This window comes from Lynx canadensis, chromosome X (assembly GCF_007474595.2).
Source record: "Lynx canadensis isolate LIC74 chromosome X, mLynCan4.pri.v2, whole genome shotgun sequence".
NCBI classification, from domain to species: Eukaryota; Metazoa; Chordata; class Mammalia; order Carnivora; family Felidae; genus Lynx; species Lynx canadensis.
The window spans coordinates 110,679,387-110,693,900 of record NC_044321.2 but is presented as its reverse complement, the minus strand read 5'-3'; the positions used below and the strand labels follow the sequence as shown (position 1 = coordinate 110,693,900).

General features: G+C 54.2%; 1 protein-coding gene across 2 annotated transcripts; it reads right to left on the bottom strand.

Annotated features, from left to right (window-relative positions):
* Positions 1-391: 391 nt before the first annotated feature.
* Positions 392-11,081, bottom strand: ZIC3 (Zic family member 3). 2 transcript variants are annotated; one of them, XM_030305991.1, is made up of 3 exons: positions 10,025-11,081; positions 8,725-8,888; positions 392-541 (listed from the first exon to the last, which is right to left on the bottom strand). In XM_030305991.1, the coding sequence occupies exons 1-3, from the start codon at positions 11,079-11,081 to the stop codon at positions 392-394; spliced, it is 1,371 nt and encodes a 456-aa protein (XP_030161851.1). The 2 variants fall into 2 exon arrangements, with proteins under 2 accessions (XP_030161851.1, XP_030161850.1); XM_030305990.1 differs by lacking the exon at positions 392-541 and adding an exon at positions 7,696-7,875.
* Between the last annotated feature and the right edge of the window lie 3,433 nt (positions 11,082-14,514).

The following is a 14,514-nucleotide window of genomic DNA, read 5'->3' as shown; positions in this document are numbered from 1 at the left end:
GCTTTTTGAACACAAACATACAAAATTAACACAACAAGCGCGCGTGTTTCTAGTTTTCAACACGTTAGCCCCACATGTGCGATGCAGGTATTTGAAAGAGATTTTCAACAAGGTCAACACAATGCATGAGATAATACACACTGGGTTATGAATCAGGCCAGTCTTCACCTCCGTCTTCCCACGGATAATCCTAAGGTGGCAGGGTGTGAAGGCCGGGGGAGGGGGGAGAGGGGTTTTGCTTTTCCATTTTCACAAATGATTGCTCAACACAGACTGAAATACACCAAAGGAAGAAAATAGTCTTTTTTATACCTCCGGAAGCTACTACTCTTACAATGATCGCTTCAAGGTAACAGACATCCAAATTGATGTGGTTTTCTTTGAAACCTCATCAGTAAATCATTTCTTGCACAGTAGGTTGGGCGTGAACCCTGCATTTAGGATAGGTAGTGTTAAGGAGGGCTGGCTGCTGCATACCAACGTCAGTATCAAGTTCTTCGTCAGGAATTAGAGACTGTCCCGGATACCAAGCAGGACAACACTGGCAAAAAAACAAAAAGTGAACTGCAGACAGGTCAAAACAGGCTGTATTTACGCTTAGAAAAAAATCTTAAAATGTTCATTGGAAATAATTGTTTCAAATGCTAGTTTATAATAGAACACAATGGAATCTTTTCCACACCGTACGTGCAAACGATCTTTACAGACGTTGTGTTTAAATACAACACGTTAGACAACACATACAGCCTATCCGAGATCAAACATAATAAACTTGCCTTCTGCTGATGGCTATTTTAACACTTACTGTAAGCTCAACCTTTCTCTCTGTTCATCACATTAGTCAACAGGTTGACGTGTCATCACATAAACACTATGCAAAACTGTCTGCTTTATTACATGATTTTTAAAGAAGGATGTTTTCTTTTGTTAAGAGATGTAGGTTTTGTCTTTGTTTTTGTTTTTGGAAACAGGGAGTTTCTTGAATCTCATTCAAAGAAGTTTTGCTCCCGTGCTATCAGCCCAAGTACCCTGAACCACTCCCCCCCCCTTTTAATGTTTCCTGAAAACTTAGTGGGTTTCAAGCTGCAAATTTCGACGGTTATGATAGAAACCAAGCCTTAGTGGGAAAAAGCAGTGCCCTTCAGAGTCCTCCCACAAATATGAGAGTTCTACCGGTTTATCACTCATCCAGATTTGCAGAAATTCCATTCACATAACCCCTATGCAAATCAACCAGCTTTACCATATCAAATGACCCAAAGAACACCGCAGGTATCCAGGGGAGGCAGTTCACCAGCGCATCTTTAGCTTGATTTTAACGTCCACTTAAGAGACAATCTGGGCTCTGTGGTTCTGAGAGAGACAAAGTGCCTAACCACCAGCTAAAGCTTTTTCAAGTTAATGAACTTTTCATCTTTCACACTTTCAGCACCAAGAGGTTTACCCAGGGGAAAGCCAAACCTCAGGGTTCCAACTACAGCATTGGAAAAATAAAGTATAGACCAAGGACCACCTACTTCCTTTGATCTCTCAAAGATGTCAATACTCCATTCCAGGGAGGGGGTGGGGGGGGGGGAGTGGCTGAGCCCGGGAAGGAAACTTCAACCGAAGGGGGGGAGAAAAAAAGATCTGTTTGGTGGCAATTTCAAAACAAGTTTCCAAACTGCAGAAGGGGCTCCGGCCCCTTTGACTTGCAGGAATTACACATAAGAAAAGGACAGAAAATACTACAAGGCATGCTCATGATTTTAATTGCCCAGGGGTTTCCAATGCAAAGCCCGACAACTTAAATGCATATTCCAAATTCTTGCTCCAAAGCCGTCTTCTTTCTGCACTGAAAGGGAGGAAAGACAACCCCATCAATTGTTCTCTGCAGATAAAGGCACTGTTTTGCAGATTTCCCCCCCAGATCTGGGCCAGCTTTGCTAATGACCTGCCCACCCACCTGGGACCCTTCCCAAGGTGGCCCCCCGGGAACTGCCCCACACCTTCAGGTGCCCAAATGCTTGACAGTGGGCAGCCCCAAGAAGGCTGCCTTTTCCTTTAGCTCTCGGCCTCCACGAAGACGCAACCTGAAAGAATTCGTCCGCTTATTTTCCTAGAGGAGGCGGGGGTCCACAACTACCTCCTTTTATCTTACTTCCCCCCCCCCCCCCGTCCTCACGAAACACACGGCCGAAGGTGAATGTGCAACATTTTTCTGCAGAAAAAAACACGAGCCTCAGATCCCAGAGCTACCGCGGCTTCTTTCACCCGCCGGCATTTAGGCACTTAAGCAAAAGCTGAATGAAAGTTTTCGGGACTGTGACCTTTTCTTCCCCCCCACTTGGCGTAAGATCGCCAGCTGTTCCCAGCACACACAAAAGCTGCGACAGTGCCATTTTTCAAAGGCCCACGGTTAAATGAGATATGCAGGAAACGGGGCCCGAGCAACGCGTAAGGTTCGAACTCGCGATGGCACCTCTCGGGCGAGAAGCAGGGGCGTTTCATTCGGAAATGGTACCTGCGTGCTCCCCTCCCGGGGCCCCGCCATTGTCCTTGGCAGAGAAAGTGTCCCGCACATTGGCAGTTTTAGGGGCTCGGAGGTGCTGTGGCCTCCCGACCCGGCACAAGAACTCAAAATGGCATTCCCCCCCCACCCCGACCCGGGAGGAGAGGGTTTCGAGCCGGACGGGAGGGTGGGGCGGCCTCCGGCGGGTTTCAAGTCCAAGTCCCCTGGGAGCCCCAACCCCCAGAAGGCTCGCCAACTTCCCACGCCCAGAATGCCCTGGAAGAACTTCTTCGCTTCCGTTTTTTTTTCACAATTTTGCGTTCGGCCGCCGCGATCTACATTCTGCCGCGAGGCGCTCGGAGCCGGGGAATAACGAGGGAGTTTAAAGCACACAACAGTTCGGCAGCCCGCAGTCAGCGCTTTGCTGCGCTCCGCGGGGGTTCGCATCCGGCCGCCATGTTCACCACTCGAGAGCCGCCCCCAAAACCACCCCCCTTCCCCACACCCCTCCCCTCCCCTCCCCTCCCCGCTCCGCCGAGGCCGCGGCGCTGCAAAGCCGCTTTCAACTCTCCCCCCAACCCCCCCACCCCCCCCACCCCCCGGCCGCCAGAGCGGCTCGACGGCTGCGGGGTGTGCGCCTGCGCGGGAGTGGGGGCGGAGGGGGGGCGGCGGGCTTGAAAAGGCCGGAGCGACGGGGAGCGGGGGAGGGGTTGGGGCCCGGGCCGAGCCTACTCTTTCCTCGCAGCGGGTCCCCGCTCGGGCCCCGGCCCGGCTCTCGCACGTGCGCGCTAAAAACCCACTTCAAAGTCCGCTCCCGGCGCGGGGGCAGCCCCCTCCGGGCCGGCCCTCGGACCCTCGCACCCCCCGCGCGGGCCGCCGACCAGGCCCCGGGCCCCCCCCCCCCCCCCCCCCCGCCCCTCCAGTCCAGGCCCTGCGGAGAGACCGGGAGGGCCGGGCCGGAGGACGCCGGCTTAGGAGCCCCGGCGGCCGGGAGCAGCCTCCGGGCGTCCGAGTGTCTCCCTCCCCTCTCCTCCCTCCCCCACCGCCCGGAGAAAATGAATGGAACACAAAGTTTGCGGCCAGTGCTACGCTGCGGCCTTCGGAGCTCACCATTGTTTGGGCTCGTATTGACCCCAGGTCCGGATTAGGCAGCGGCTGATTCCTGCTTTACAGCCCCGCCGGCCTAATGAGGCCGGGAGGCGATGGGGCGCGAAGCGTCCGCGGAACCCGGGCGACCGCCGGCTTACGGCCGCCGAGGGCCCTGTAGGTGGAGGTCAAAGGGTCAGCGGGCCGAGACCGCGAGAGAATTGACCCTAGGAAACGAGGTCCCCGCCCCCCGCCCGAGCTTCGACCGGGACTTGCAAGAGCTTGGTGTGTGCACAGGGACTCTGGGCGCCCCGACGAGGGGCCCGGGGAACGCCGAGCCGGAGCCCTGACTCCCGAAACGCCCGGCCTGGTCCCTGGGGCAAAGCCCTGGCAAAGGCTTGAGCCTCGAGGGTCAGCCAGCCAGCCAGAGAAAACCAGCCAGGCTGCCAGGCCGAGAAGCCGCCCTTCAGGGCATGGCACACCGAGGGCTATCCTTACAGAAAAACTTAAGTGGCAAGAGGCCGTTCGACTTTCCTCTTCGGTTTGGCGGGGGAGGGGTTTTAGGGGGAGGAGAGGGTGCCAGGGGCGAAGAGGCAAGGGGACAGCTGGAAGCGAGGAGGGGGGAGGGGCGAGGGGCGAGGAGGTCCGGAGCACAACTTTCCTGGGAGGCTTTGTGAGCGGAGGCGGTCCCTGCTCGCTCTCCAACCTTCCCAGTAGCTAAGACCGACCGTCCCGCTTAGCCTGGACCCTGATCTTTAACCTTCCAAACTGGATGAAGGCCAGACTTCTGTCTGCTTGGAAATAGACACCTCCCTTTTCCCCACCCATCAGTGGAAATCTTAAGCTAAACCACCCATTGTGGAAAAGATAATGGACTTTTAACAAAGGTCTTACCAGGTGCAAGAAGGAAAATAACAGGTAGATCACTAAGAGCCCAGTTGACATTCATGGTTTCCAGCTGATCCATCTTTAGGGTTGCAAAGGTGTTTTGTTTGGGGGAGGGGGGGAGGTGCTTATTCTTTAAGGTATTGACTGAAAATTCAAGAATATAAATGTGCACCCCCAGAGTCAGATTACAGGAAAAAATACCTGTGAAAAGTTTTCTACTAAAATAAACTTTTCTTTGCCAACAGATGACAAGGGCAGAGGACACAGACTACTTGAGAAATATGACGCTACGCCAGAATTACAGCAGATCATGTAGAGGGGCAAAGCCATTACATGATCAAAATGTTGCTTATCATCATTGTTAATTGCTGTCTTCCCCTCCTAGGACACAATGCTTTATGGCAAAATTTTATGGTAGAATAATACCAAGTCCACTAAGGAAAAATCAAACTCTGATTTATGTCTCCGAAAGAGATATTTTGGTATATTTAATGGCCTGGGGGGGGGGGGGCGCAAGTTTCTGAGAGAAACTTGCAACCAACCCATCACTCAACTCCCATTTAAGATTAGGTTAAGTTGGGAGAGGAAACTTATGGAGAAAACAATAAATTGTGGAAGTTCAGTGCCTATTTCAGAAGAAAAACACGATTTAGACTTCAATTGGAACACATCTAGAGCCAGTATTATGAATATAGACTTTCTGAAAACTTGCTGAGCATTTAAAACGGCCTCGGGTTTGAAGTGAAGGAAAAATCCTGAAATAGGAATTTGGTCCAGCACCCTCAATGTCAAGGTCAAGATTGGAATGTCTGGGGTAGAAGTGGTATACTGACCAGGTTACCTGCTCATCGCTTGTGAAGTCATCCCAATCTCTCTGTTCATGGCATTCAGGCCCTTGCCTTGTCTATTGGTGGAGGAAAAGTGCAAAAAACCCCATTCTCCACAGACAAAAAATTGCATCAAAGCAGTTTGCAATTAGAAACTGTCAATAATTGTTGACAAAGATCAGTAGATAACTGAAAATAGGCTGCTTCAACTGTATCCAGGAAATCAAAGTTTCTTTTAATCATCATCATTTCTCTCAGCATTTCGATTTAAGGTTGATTTATTTGAACATGGAAAAAAAAAAAAGCGGGCACTAAATACAAAAATGTTATAACATAAATAAGATGTGCCAAGACTTTATTTCTTCAAAAAGAACAATAAACAAGATTCTATAATTCAAAATGATTATGTATAATACCAAATTGATGGCCACCAAAAAACCTAGAGCATTGCTCCCTTCAAGAGAAGGAGGTACTTAAACCTATTCATTACATTTCTAATTCTTTACAATTCCTTATCTCCACCATTATACTTGCTGATTTGCAGGCTGGTTACTCATGCAGAGACTGGGGTCTCAATATTAAACGGCACCCTAAATTAGTTAAAGTCTCTCGATACTCTAACCCGCTCCAACCCCCCCAATATAGTAATCAGGTTTTTTTTTTTTTCACATAACTGTAAAAGAACTGTTTATCCAAATGAGCTGCTTCGCTGAAGATTAAATGCATTGTTAATATTTTATCACAAAGCAAACAACCATTTTTCATTGTTATTGATTTTAATGGAAACAATGCTCTTAACATCTGTGCCTATAAACCATGAACTTTAAAAATACATATTTTGCAAATGTTTTTTCTTTCCATAATATCATTTCAGAACCGCTGCAGTTATCACACCGCTATAAAAATGTTATGAAGAATTGTGATAATTATGAATTGAACTATATACAGCAAAACAAATCAGCCTTTGCCTTCCAAAATTGTCAATGGACTATGGGTCTTTTTAAGAAGCACTTTAACCGTAAGTAAGCACGGCTGGACTGGCCTTACTCATCACCACTGTTTCAGACATACGCTTACTTTTGAAAATATATAGATAGCTAGATAGATTTGATAGGCAGATTAGATAAGTCATAGATACAAACGTATATATGTATATGGGTGATCTCTCGATAGATTACACAGACATGCATCCTGCCACAATGTTCATTTTTATGTAAGGTAATAAAAAACTAAGGGACATAAAACTCATTAGGTTACCTTATGTTTATATATGGAGGGCAGGGATGATTAAATCCAGCTTCTCAGTCTTTGAAATACAAGATTGAGATGTCATGGCCACTAACTGAACTGATCAGTAATATTTGATTTGCATGCCGAAAATCCAGGACAAACACATTTAAACTCGCAGTTAAACAACCATCTGAGCTAGAGATAAAGAAAGGAGGGTCTCCCCAGATGGAAGCTGACACTATAAGGAATCTATACTGCAATAGAAAAATAATTTAACAATTAAAAAAGGGATCTGCGTGAGTTATAAATACCAACAAACAAGATTTCATTTGCTTACGTCTCCTCTTTGTAGAAGGAGGCTGTTACAAAACAAGAGAAAGGAGTCAGTGGTTCAAAAACTGTAAATTGTGTTCTTCTTTCAAAACAATAAAATTTAATGCTAAAGCAGTTATAATCAAAAGCTGTACAGCATTTGTTAGAAAACATTTTTCCATAAATATTGTTCAGTTCCCGGCACTTGTAGCAATAATTAAATTACAAACGATAAATATGGCATCAGTGGATATGTATTTACAAAAAAAAAAAAGTTATTACAAAAGGCAACTGTATACTAAACGTCACAATCCGTAGAGTAACATCACATCCTCAGCCTGAAAAAATACCGAACAACAGTTTCGACCCCATTAGACAAAAATACATTCACAAGTGTAATGCTTTGAGGAAAAGTTCAAGACATAACAGGACTTTGGCACGGTTTAAGACTGTGAGAGTTTAAACAATCACCACTAAGGCGAAGAATTTCCATCGTTTAACATCACCACCACCAACAAGCCTTCTATAACTTCCTCTCAAGAAACAGGACAAGTGTTAAAATGCACTGAAGGAGCTTAGGAATGGGGTGTGCAGAGAGCAAGAGAAAAGGGAGGAAAAAGCAGTGAGAAGATTTGTTTTGAAAAATCCTTCAAACGCCAAAACGTATTTTCTACTCCTGAGAATAGGGCATGACTACTTTTGGATCTTGCCCCCAAAACCTTCCTGGACAATTGCAATTGACAACATGTAACCCTATATATGGCCTCTCGCCTTAAAACTCCATTTCCGTCTGATTGGTCTCAGTTTTCTTTTTAAAATGCATTTGGTCCATTCTATGGTTAACAGGGTTTGTGTTTGTCCTCAGACGTACCATTCGTTAAAATTGGGAGGAAGTCCAGGGTTGTGGCTGGTGCTAGTTTGAACTGCAGAAGGGGTTTTAGTGGTATCTTTACTGTTTGCAGAAGCTATAGCGGGTGGAGTGGAAGATTCATAGCCTGAACTGGCAGCAGGGGAGGAATCTGACCCTTGAGATTCATGAACCTAAAATTAACATGTATATATTATAATGAATATAATTCCAACTGGCATCGTGCAAGCAAAAACAAGAGCAGAATTCGAGCACTGTAGGAACAAGACCGCCCAGTGACCCACTTAGACGAGAAATGCCGCTGATTTGGGGGTGGGGGGGTTGTTTTGAATTTCCGGATTACCGAGGTCTACAAAACCCGGAGATGGTCGCCAAGAGAACAGCTTCAGCCCTAAGACTGGCATCATGGAAAAGGAATACAACACTGGGTTTCACTCCTGCCCTTTCTCCGCCGATGGAGTGGGATGAGCACTTAGTCTTGGGGGCCCTATGGAACACTCACTCCCGGCCCAGGTTTCACCAAGCCCGCTGCGGCTTGGGAAAGCAGGTACAGAGAAAGGTGGCACAGGCGCCCAGGGCACTTCGAGGTCTCAGACAAATGGGTGGGAATCAGACCACGCTCCTCGGCCCTATTGTTTGGTCGGCAGCCGCAGGGCAGCCGTAGAGCGAAGGAAGCACCCACCCCCGGGTTCGGCGCGGGCACTCTCTCGGTTCCCACCGCGGGCAGTGCCGGGAAGACGCGGCCACCGCAACCCCAAGCCCCGGCGAGCTCGGTTGGAGCTTCCCAGTAAACAAGCAATTGTTCCCTCTGCTCCCTCCTCCTCCCCACCGTGCTCTCCCCCCCCCCGCCCTCCCCACCCCCCCCCCCGCGGGTCCCCAAAATGGGTTCAAGGTGTCACCGCTGGAGCAAATCGGATTTAACGTGGAGGATACAGGGTTGGCAGCGCGGGCGCTTCCGTTCCGCGGCCCGGTGTCGGGCCGAGTGTTTATAAACCGCCGACCGCTAATAAAGAGGTAATTACCTTCATGTGCTTGCGCAGAGAGCTCGGGTGCGTGTAGGACTTGTCGCACACTTTGCAGATATAGGGCTTGTCCGAGGTGTGCACATGCATGTGCTTCTTGCGGTCGCTGCTGTTGGCAAAGCGTCTGTCACAGCCTTCAAATTCACATTTGAAAGGTTTCTCACCTGCAAAAGGCAAAAACGCAAAGGGGGGAAAATGCGGTCAGGGCCCGGAGCTTCCCAGGGCCCAGCAGCGGGAGACGGAGCGCCCCGCGGTCTGGCCGGAGAGGGAGCGCCGACTGGGGGCGGCCGTGGCATCTCGTTTCCCTGGAGAAAAATGGAGAGCGCGGGTTGAGCCTGCAGGGCTGGGGAGTGCGGGTCCGGGCGGGGGTGGGGCACGGCCGGCCCGGAACCTGCGCGTCCCTTTGTTCTCGCGCAGGATGGGGAAGCCTCAGGCTCCTCCAAAGTTTCCCCTAACTTGTGCTTCCCCCCCCCCCCCCCGCCCCCCTCGGCCCGGGGCTCCCAACGCGTGGCCAACGCTCCGCCGCCACCTCGGCGATGTAACCCAGCCCGGACGGGACAATGGGCCGGGGACGGGACAATCCCGTTCGGGTCCTTCTTTGTACCTTTTAATTCGCCTCTTTCAAAGGCAGCGGTTTGGCTAAACCCAGTATTAAAAAGCACGGGTCGGCGTACTTAACGTTGGAAAAGAGAAAACTAGATCAATCCAGGGGCTCCGGACAGTTTTACAAGATGTTCTGAACAAGCCACGAAACTGTGGTGCCTTTTCTACTTTAGCTTTCCTCCCGGAGGACTGAATTGAACCTGGAACTCCAAATAAAAATAGTTTGACAAAAGTATCAGTCATTTAATGAGGAGATGTGCCAATCAAGGGGGGGAGAAAGGAGCGGAAGTAACCGAAAGTTAGTTTTCATTAGCATTTCTATGGTTGCCCTCCCCGAATGTGTGCCGAGAGCGGAGTCGCTGGTAAGCCATCCGCTCTCAACACGTTCGGAGTCCCTTCCTAGTAACCCAGAAAGAGAGACAAAAAGAGGCGGCGCCAGTTGGTTCCTGGGCGCGAGAAGGTTCCAATTAGTTCCTGAGACCGCGGGGCCGTCAGCCCGGGAAGTTAGAACTGGGCAAAAGCGCCGCAGGGCGGGGAGGGCGAGAGGTGGAGGGACACTGACAGCGCTTCTTTTCCGAACGGCCCCCGCGCGGCGCCGCCCCTCTTCTCCGGTCGCCACCCCTGTCCCTCGCGCTGCAAGTCGGCTGGGTGGCGCGGGGCCGCGGTCAATCCCGCGCCCGCCTGCCTTCCCCCTTACCTGTGTGGGTCCTCTTGTGGATCTTGAGGTTCTCGGAGCGGGCAAAGATCTTCCCGCAGCCCGGGAAGGGGCACGGGAAGGGCTTCTCGCCCGTGTGCACTCGAATGTGGTTGACCAGTTTGTACTTCGCCTTGAAGGACTTGCCCTCGCGAGGGCACTCCTCCCAGTAGCAGACGTGGTTGTTCTGCTCCGGGCCCCCCACATGCTCCATGGTGACATGTGTCACCAGCTCGTGCATGGTGCTGAAGGTCCGGTCGCAGCTCTTCTTGGGCCGGCTCAGCTGAGCCTCGTCGATCCACTTGCACGACAGCTCCTGCTTGATGGGCTGCCGCATATAACGGAAGAAGGCGCCGGGCCCGTGGTGGGCCGCCACGTTCACGCCCATGTTCATGTTCATGGGGCTGTAGTTAGGGAACTGCGCGCCGGCCGTGTAGGGGTCCGTGCGCGGACTGGCCACCGGGCGGTACGGGTCGGCGCGGCCGAACAGCTCCCCGCGCAGCCCCAGGTGGACCTGGTTGTTGTCCACGTGCCCTGTGGGCGACGGGTGCCCGGCGCCCTGCTCATGCAGCCCGGGGAAGAGCAGGTACCCAGGAGGCTCGGGGATGCCAGCTGGAGCGTGCAGGCTGCTCGCCGAGCCGGCGAAGAGCCCGTGCTGCCCGCCACCCGAGGCCGCCTCGCCGAGCCCGGAGCCGCGCTGGCGGAACAGAAAGTCGCGCGTGGAGTTGAAGGCGGCGGAGGCTGCACCGCCGTAGCTGGGCACCTGGCCGGCGTGGTGATGGTGGTGATGGTGGTGGTGGTGATGGCCCAGGGCGTTGGCGTAACCCGAGCCCTGCGGCGTGAACGCGGAGCTCTGGCCCGAAGACAGATCGTGAGCCGCGGCGGGGCTCAGCTTGAAGGCGGCGGCGGCGGCGGCGGCGGCGGCGTGGGGCGAGTCCCCGAAGGGATTCAGCCCCATGCCCGCCGGCTCGCGGTTGGGCATCTCGTGGTGGCGCGGCGCGCCGAAGCTGCCCACTCCCAGCCCGGGGAACTGCGGGCCTCCGTCCAGGAGCATCGTCATGGGTGGGGCGTTCTGGGCACCGGCGAGAGCGCTGAAATGAGCGAGGGTGCGGGCGAAGGAGGAGATCTTCGAAGTGCCGTCGTCGGAGACGGTTGGCGGCGGTTGGACACGGCCGGGAGACCCCCGAGGCGGTGCCAGGGGCCGCAACTTTCCGTCGCTGGGAGAGTCTCCTGCAGAAGGATAGGAGGGAGGAGGGGAAGTAGAGGAGCAGGAGGGGGGGGGGGGGAGGAGGGGGGAAGAAGGAGCGGGGAGAAGGGAGGAGAAAAGACTCTGGGACTAGATCTGGTGTAACAAACTAACAGGCGCGCACAAAGAAAAATAAGCAAAATAATAAGTGGAGGGCGGAGTTGGCCAATCCGGTCCCGGGCACCCCTCCTCTCCCCGAGAGCGCAGCACCGCGGGGCCAGAAGGCTCCCTCGGCGCGGGCCTCCCGGCTGGGCTGCGCTTAGTAGCAGAGCCGGCTCGTGGCCGGCCGGCGGGCAGCGGGCTGGAGGCAGGCTCGGTCCTCGCCGCTCGCCGCTCGCCGCGCGAGTCCCAGCCTCTTCGCCTCCAGAGTAATGTCCTTGGACTGATAAAGTCAATCACTCACTCCTCTCACATAAACCGAGCGGGAGGCCGCGCGGCGCGCGCCAATCGGGAGCCAGCTGGCCCGCGGTCACCTGACCCCCGGCCCTGAAGCCCATTGGCCGCCGCCACGCTGATTGGCAGCGCGGAGCGGGGAACATGGCAGCCGCGGCCGAGCGACCGCCGCTGATTGGGCCGTGGCCCGGCGCCTGGCAGGTGAGGCGGCGGCGGCGGCCCGGCGCCCGCGAGTGGGCTCCGCGGGGCTTGCGCGGCTGTGGGGGAAGCGGAGCCGGGCTCGATCGGCGGCCGGCGGGGCGGAGCTGGGCCTCTCCCTGGCTCGCCTCCGGCCCGAAGCGGACCAGCACCCCTCACGCGCGTTACCCGCTTTGGCCAAAGGCACTCCTGGCCCCGCAAGGATCGTTCCCACCGTCGGCGCGGCGCTGGCCCCCCGCCGCCTCACCACCCTGAGAAAGTGCCCTCTTGGCGCCCGCAGGGCGCCGATCCTGCGGCGGGCGTAGCGGTTCCACGTTCGCGGCCCATTAGCCGCGTCCTCCGCACACGCCACTGTGGGTCCCGATGGCCCCGAGAGCACCGACCCAGCCCGGCCAGCTCGCCGTCCGGGCCCCGAGCTGCCGCTGGCCGTCCGAGGCCCAAACGACGGGAAACGATTACAATTAGAGCCGATCTCCCTTCCGTCTGAGCCAAGCGTTGACTCTTCGGTTTGTGAGTGGTGGCTATAGTCGCCGCTGCCCCTGCCCCCCCCTCCCCGTATGTGACACACCAGCTACAACATAGCAAACATATAAAACGCAAGCACGTAGCTGGGAACACGCACGCAGCCCAGCAAACACACAACAGTAAGCGCACACAACCCAGTAGCACAACAAGCTACACACAAAACAGTAGACGTAGGCGCACGCTTTGGCAAACACACAACAGACCAAATACACGCGCACAGCCCAGAAGACACACACACAAGCACAAGTACTACGCACGCACAGAATATACTTAGCCTGTGCACACGAAACACGCACACGACGCACTCAACACGCTGCATAGCCTAGCAAACTCACTACACACACACACACACAGGATCAGCATGGTTTCCAACCCAAAGGGTAATCAGCTTCAAATTCTCAACATTTTCAAATGCAAAAGCGGGGGGCGGGAATGGGGACGGTGAGGTGGAATTTTCTTCCCTCTCAACAGCCAAGGCTTTGCTCTCGTCCCCTCCTACCCGGAGAAGCACCAAGTGACCTCGGGAATCCTTACCCCTTAAGGATTTGCTTCCCAGAGTTGTTGTGCGCGCAATCACACCCCCTCCCACTTCACCCCCACCCCGTCTGGTGCAAGGTCTTTCTGGACTTAATGGCCAGGTTCAGACAGGGCTATAAATCCACTCATTTTATTTTGTTTTTGTCCGGCAGTGCGTTTGCAAAGAATGCAGGCGAGTGGGAGTGGAAAGAAAAGGCCCACAGAAACACGGCTGGGATTGTCACATCTCCAACGGGCCGAGTCCCCAAAGTCTGAGCCTTGAGGCAGCCTCACAGCCTGGCCGCCATCTCTCTGTAGGAAACAGAACATCTGATCAAGTTCAGAGGCGCTGGGAGAGACAGCCTCAAGCAGCGCTTTATAACGGCAGCCCTTTACTTCCTGCCCCCCAATCTGCCAGGCCTGGCCAAGACTTCACCTTCTTTCTTTGCCATTTTGCTGGGGGGGGGGGGGAGGTAGCCCTGCCCGTAGCACACTTACCGTAGACACCCCCTCCCCCCCCAAACTCACCCCAATCTCCCTCCCCATCCACAGCTCTCTCCCCAGGTTGGGAGGTGAGCCCACCACTGACTTAAATTATTACATCTACTGAAAATAGGCTCTCCAAGAACGGGTTCAGTGTCGCTCAGCAGAAGGTTTCTTTGCAGGGGGGAGGGGGCTCAGAGAAGAACAAATATGCCTAAATCATGCAAATGAATTCCCCGGAGTCAGGTTTACAGAAAGGGAGGATTGCTCTCCTTTCTTTTCCCCTTTCTTTTCCCTTTGCCCTTGATAGCCTTCCTTCCCTCTACCTCTCTTCACCTCCCACCGACCCCCACGGACCCCGGGCGCGGAGTGGCGTAGAAAAAGTTTGGATTTCCTCCCGTCGCCAGTGCAGAGGAGAGCGGTTCTCTAGGCTCGGGGGTTGGGGTGGGGGATGGCTGTCGGGCCCCAGCACGGCCGGCGCTGGGGCGAGGGTTTGCGGAGAGACCGGCCAGGTACCCCCTGAGAACCTGGGGCCCGGCGCGTTTGGGAGTCGGGGCGGGCAGCGGGGCGAGGGGCCGGGGGAGGAAGGCCGCCGAGGGAGCCGGGTCGGCTCCTTCTGGGGGAGGGGTCCTGAGCGCAGGGCAGGGGGGATGTTGCGGCTGCTGACCTACCCGGTGCCCGGTGTCCGTTTTGATATGGCCACATTCCGATAATTAATTGCCTCCAGCACGTGCTCTGTAGTCCCTGGAACAAAAAGGCATAATTCAATTAGATCATCAACCGAGAAGTGGGGGGGGGGGGGATGCTTGTTAAGGGGCCGACCTGAGGCGGTTCAGCCAGGCCAAAACCCCGGGCGGTGGAGCCCTTCCTGGGGCAGCGCGGCCCAGCCCGAGTGTGCGACTCTGAGGGGGTGTCCTCACTCAGCGAGGCGCAGGGCCCCCAGATGCCCCCCAGAGGACGACGCTGGGGGCTTTGCGAACAGCAGGCCCGAGGCAGATCGCTTCGAATTCTATTTTGGCTGCTTTGGGTGGAGGTTTCCTTTGGGGGAGGGGGAAACCCTCACCCTCGGGACCGAGAGAAGGCGACGGATCTCCAGATACAGCAAGTTTTCCGCGTGTGGAAACAAAACCCC

Coding starts and splice junctions, on each gene's coding strand:
- ZIC3 (XM_030305990.1), bottom strand. CDS start 11,081: ATGACGATGCTCCTGGACGGAGGCCCGCAGTTCCCCGGGCTGGGAGTG. Junction 8,889..10,024: donor CCACAAGAGGACCCACACAG/GTAAGGGGGAAG, acceptor TGCCTTTTGCAG/GTGAGAAACCTTTCAAATGT. Junction 7,876..8,724: donor CTCTGCGCAAGCACATGAAG/GTAATTACCTCT, acceptor TGTTAATTTTAG/GTTCATGAATCTCAAGGGTC.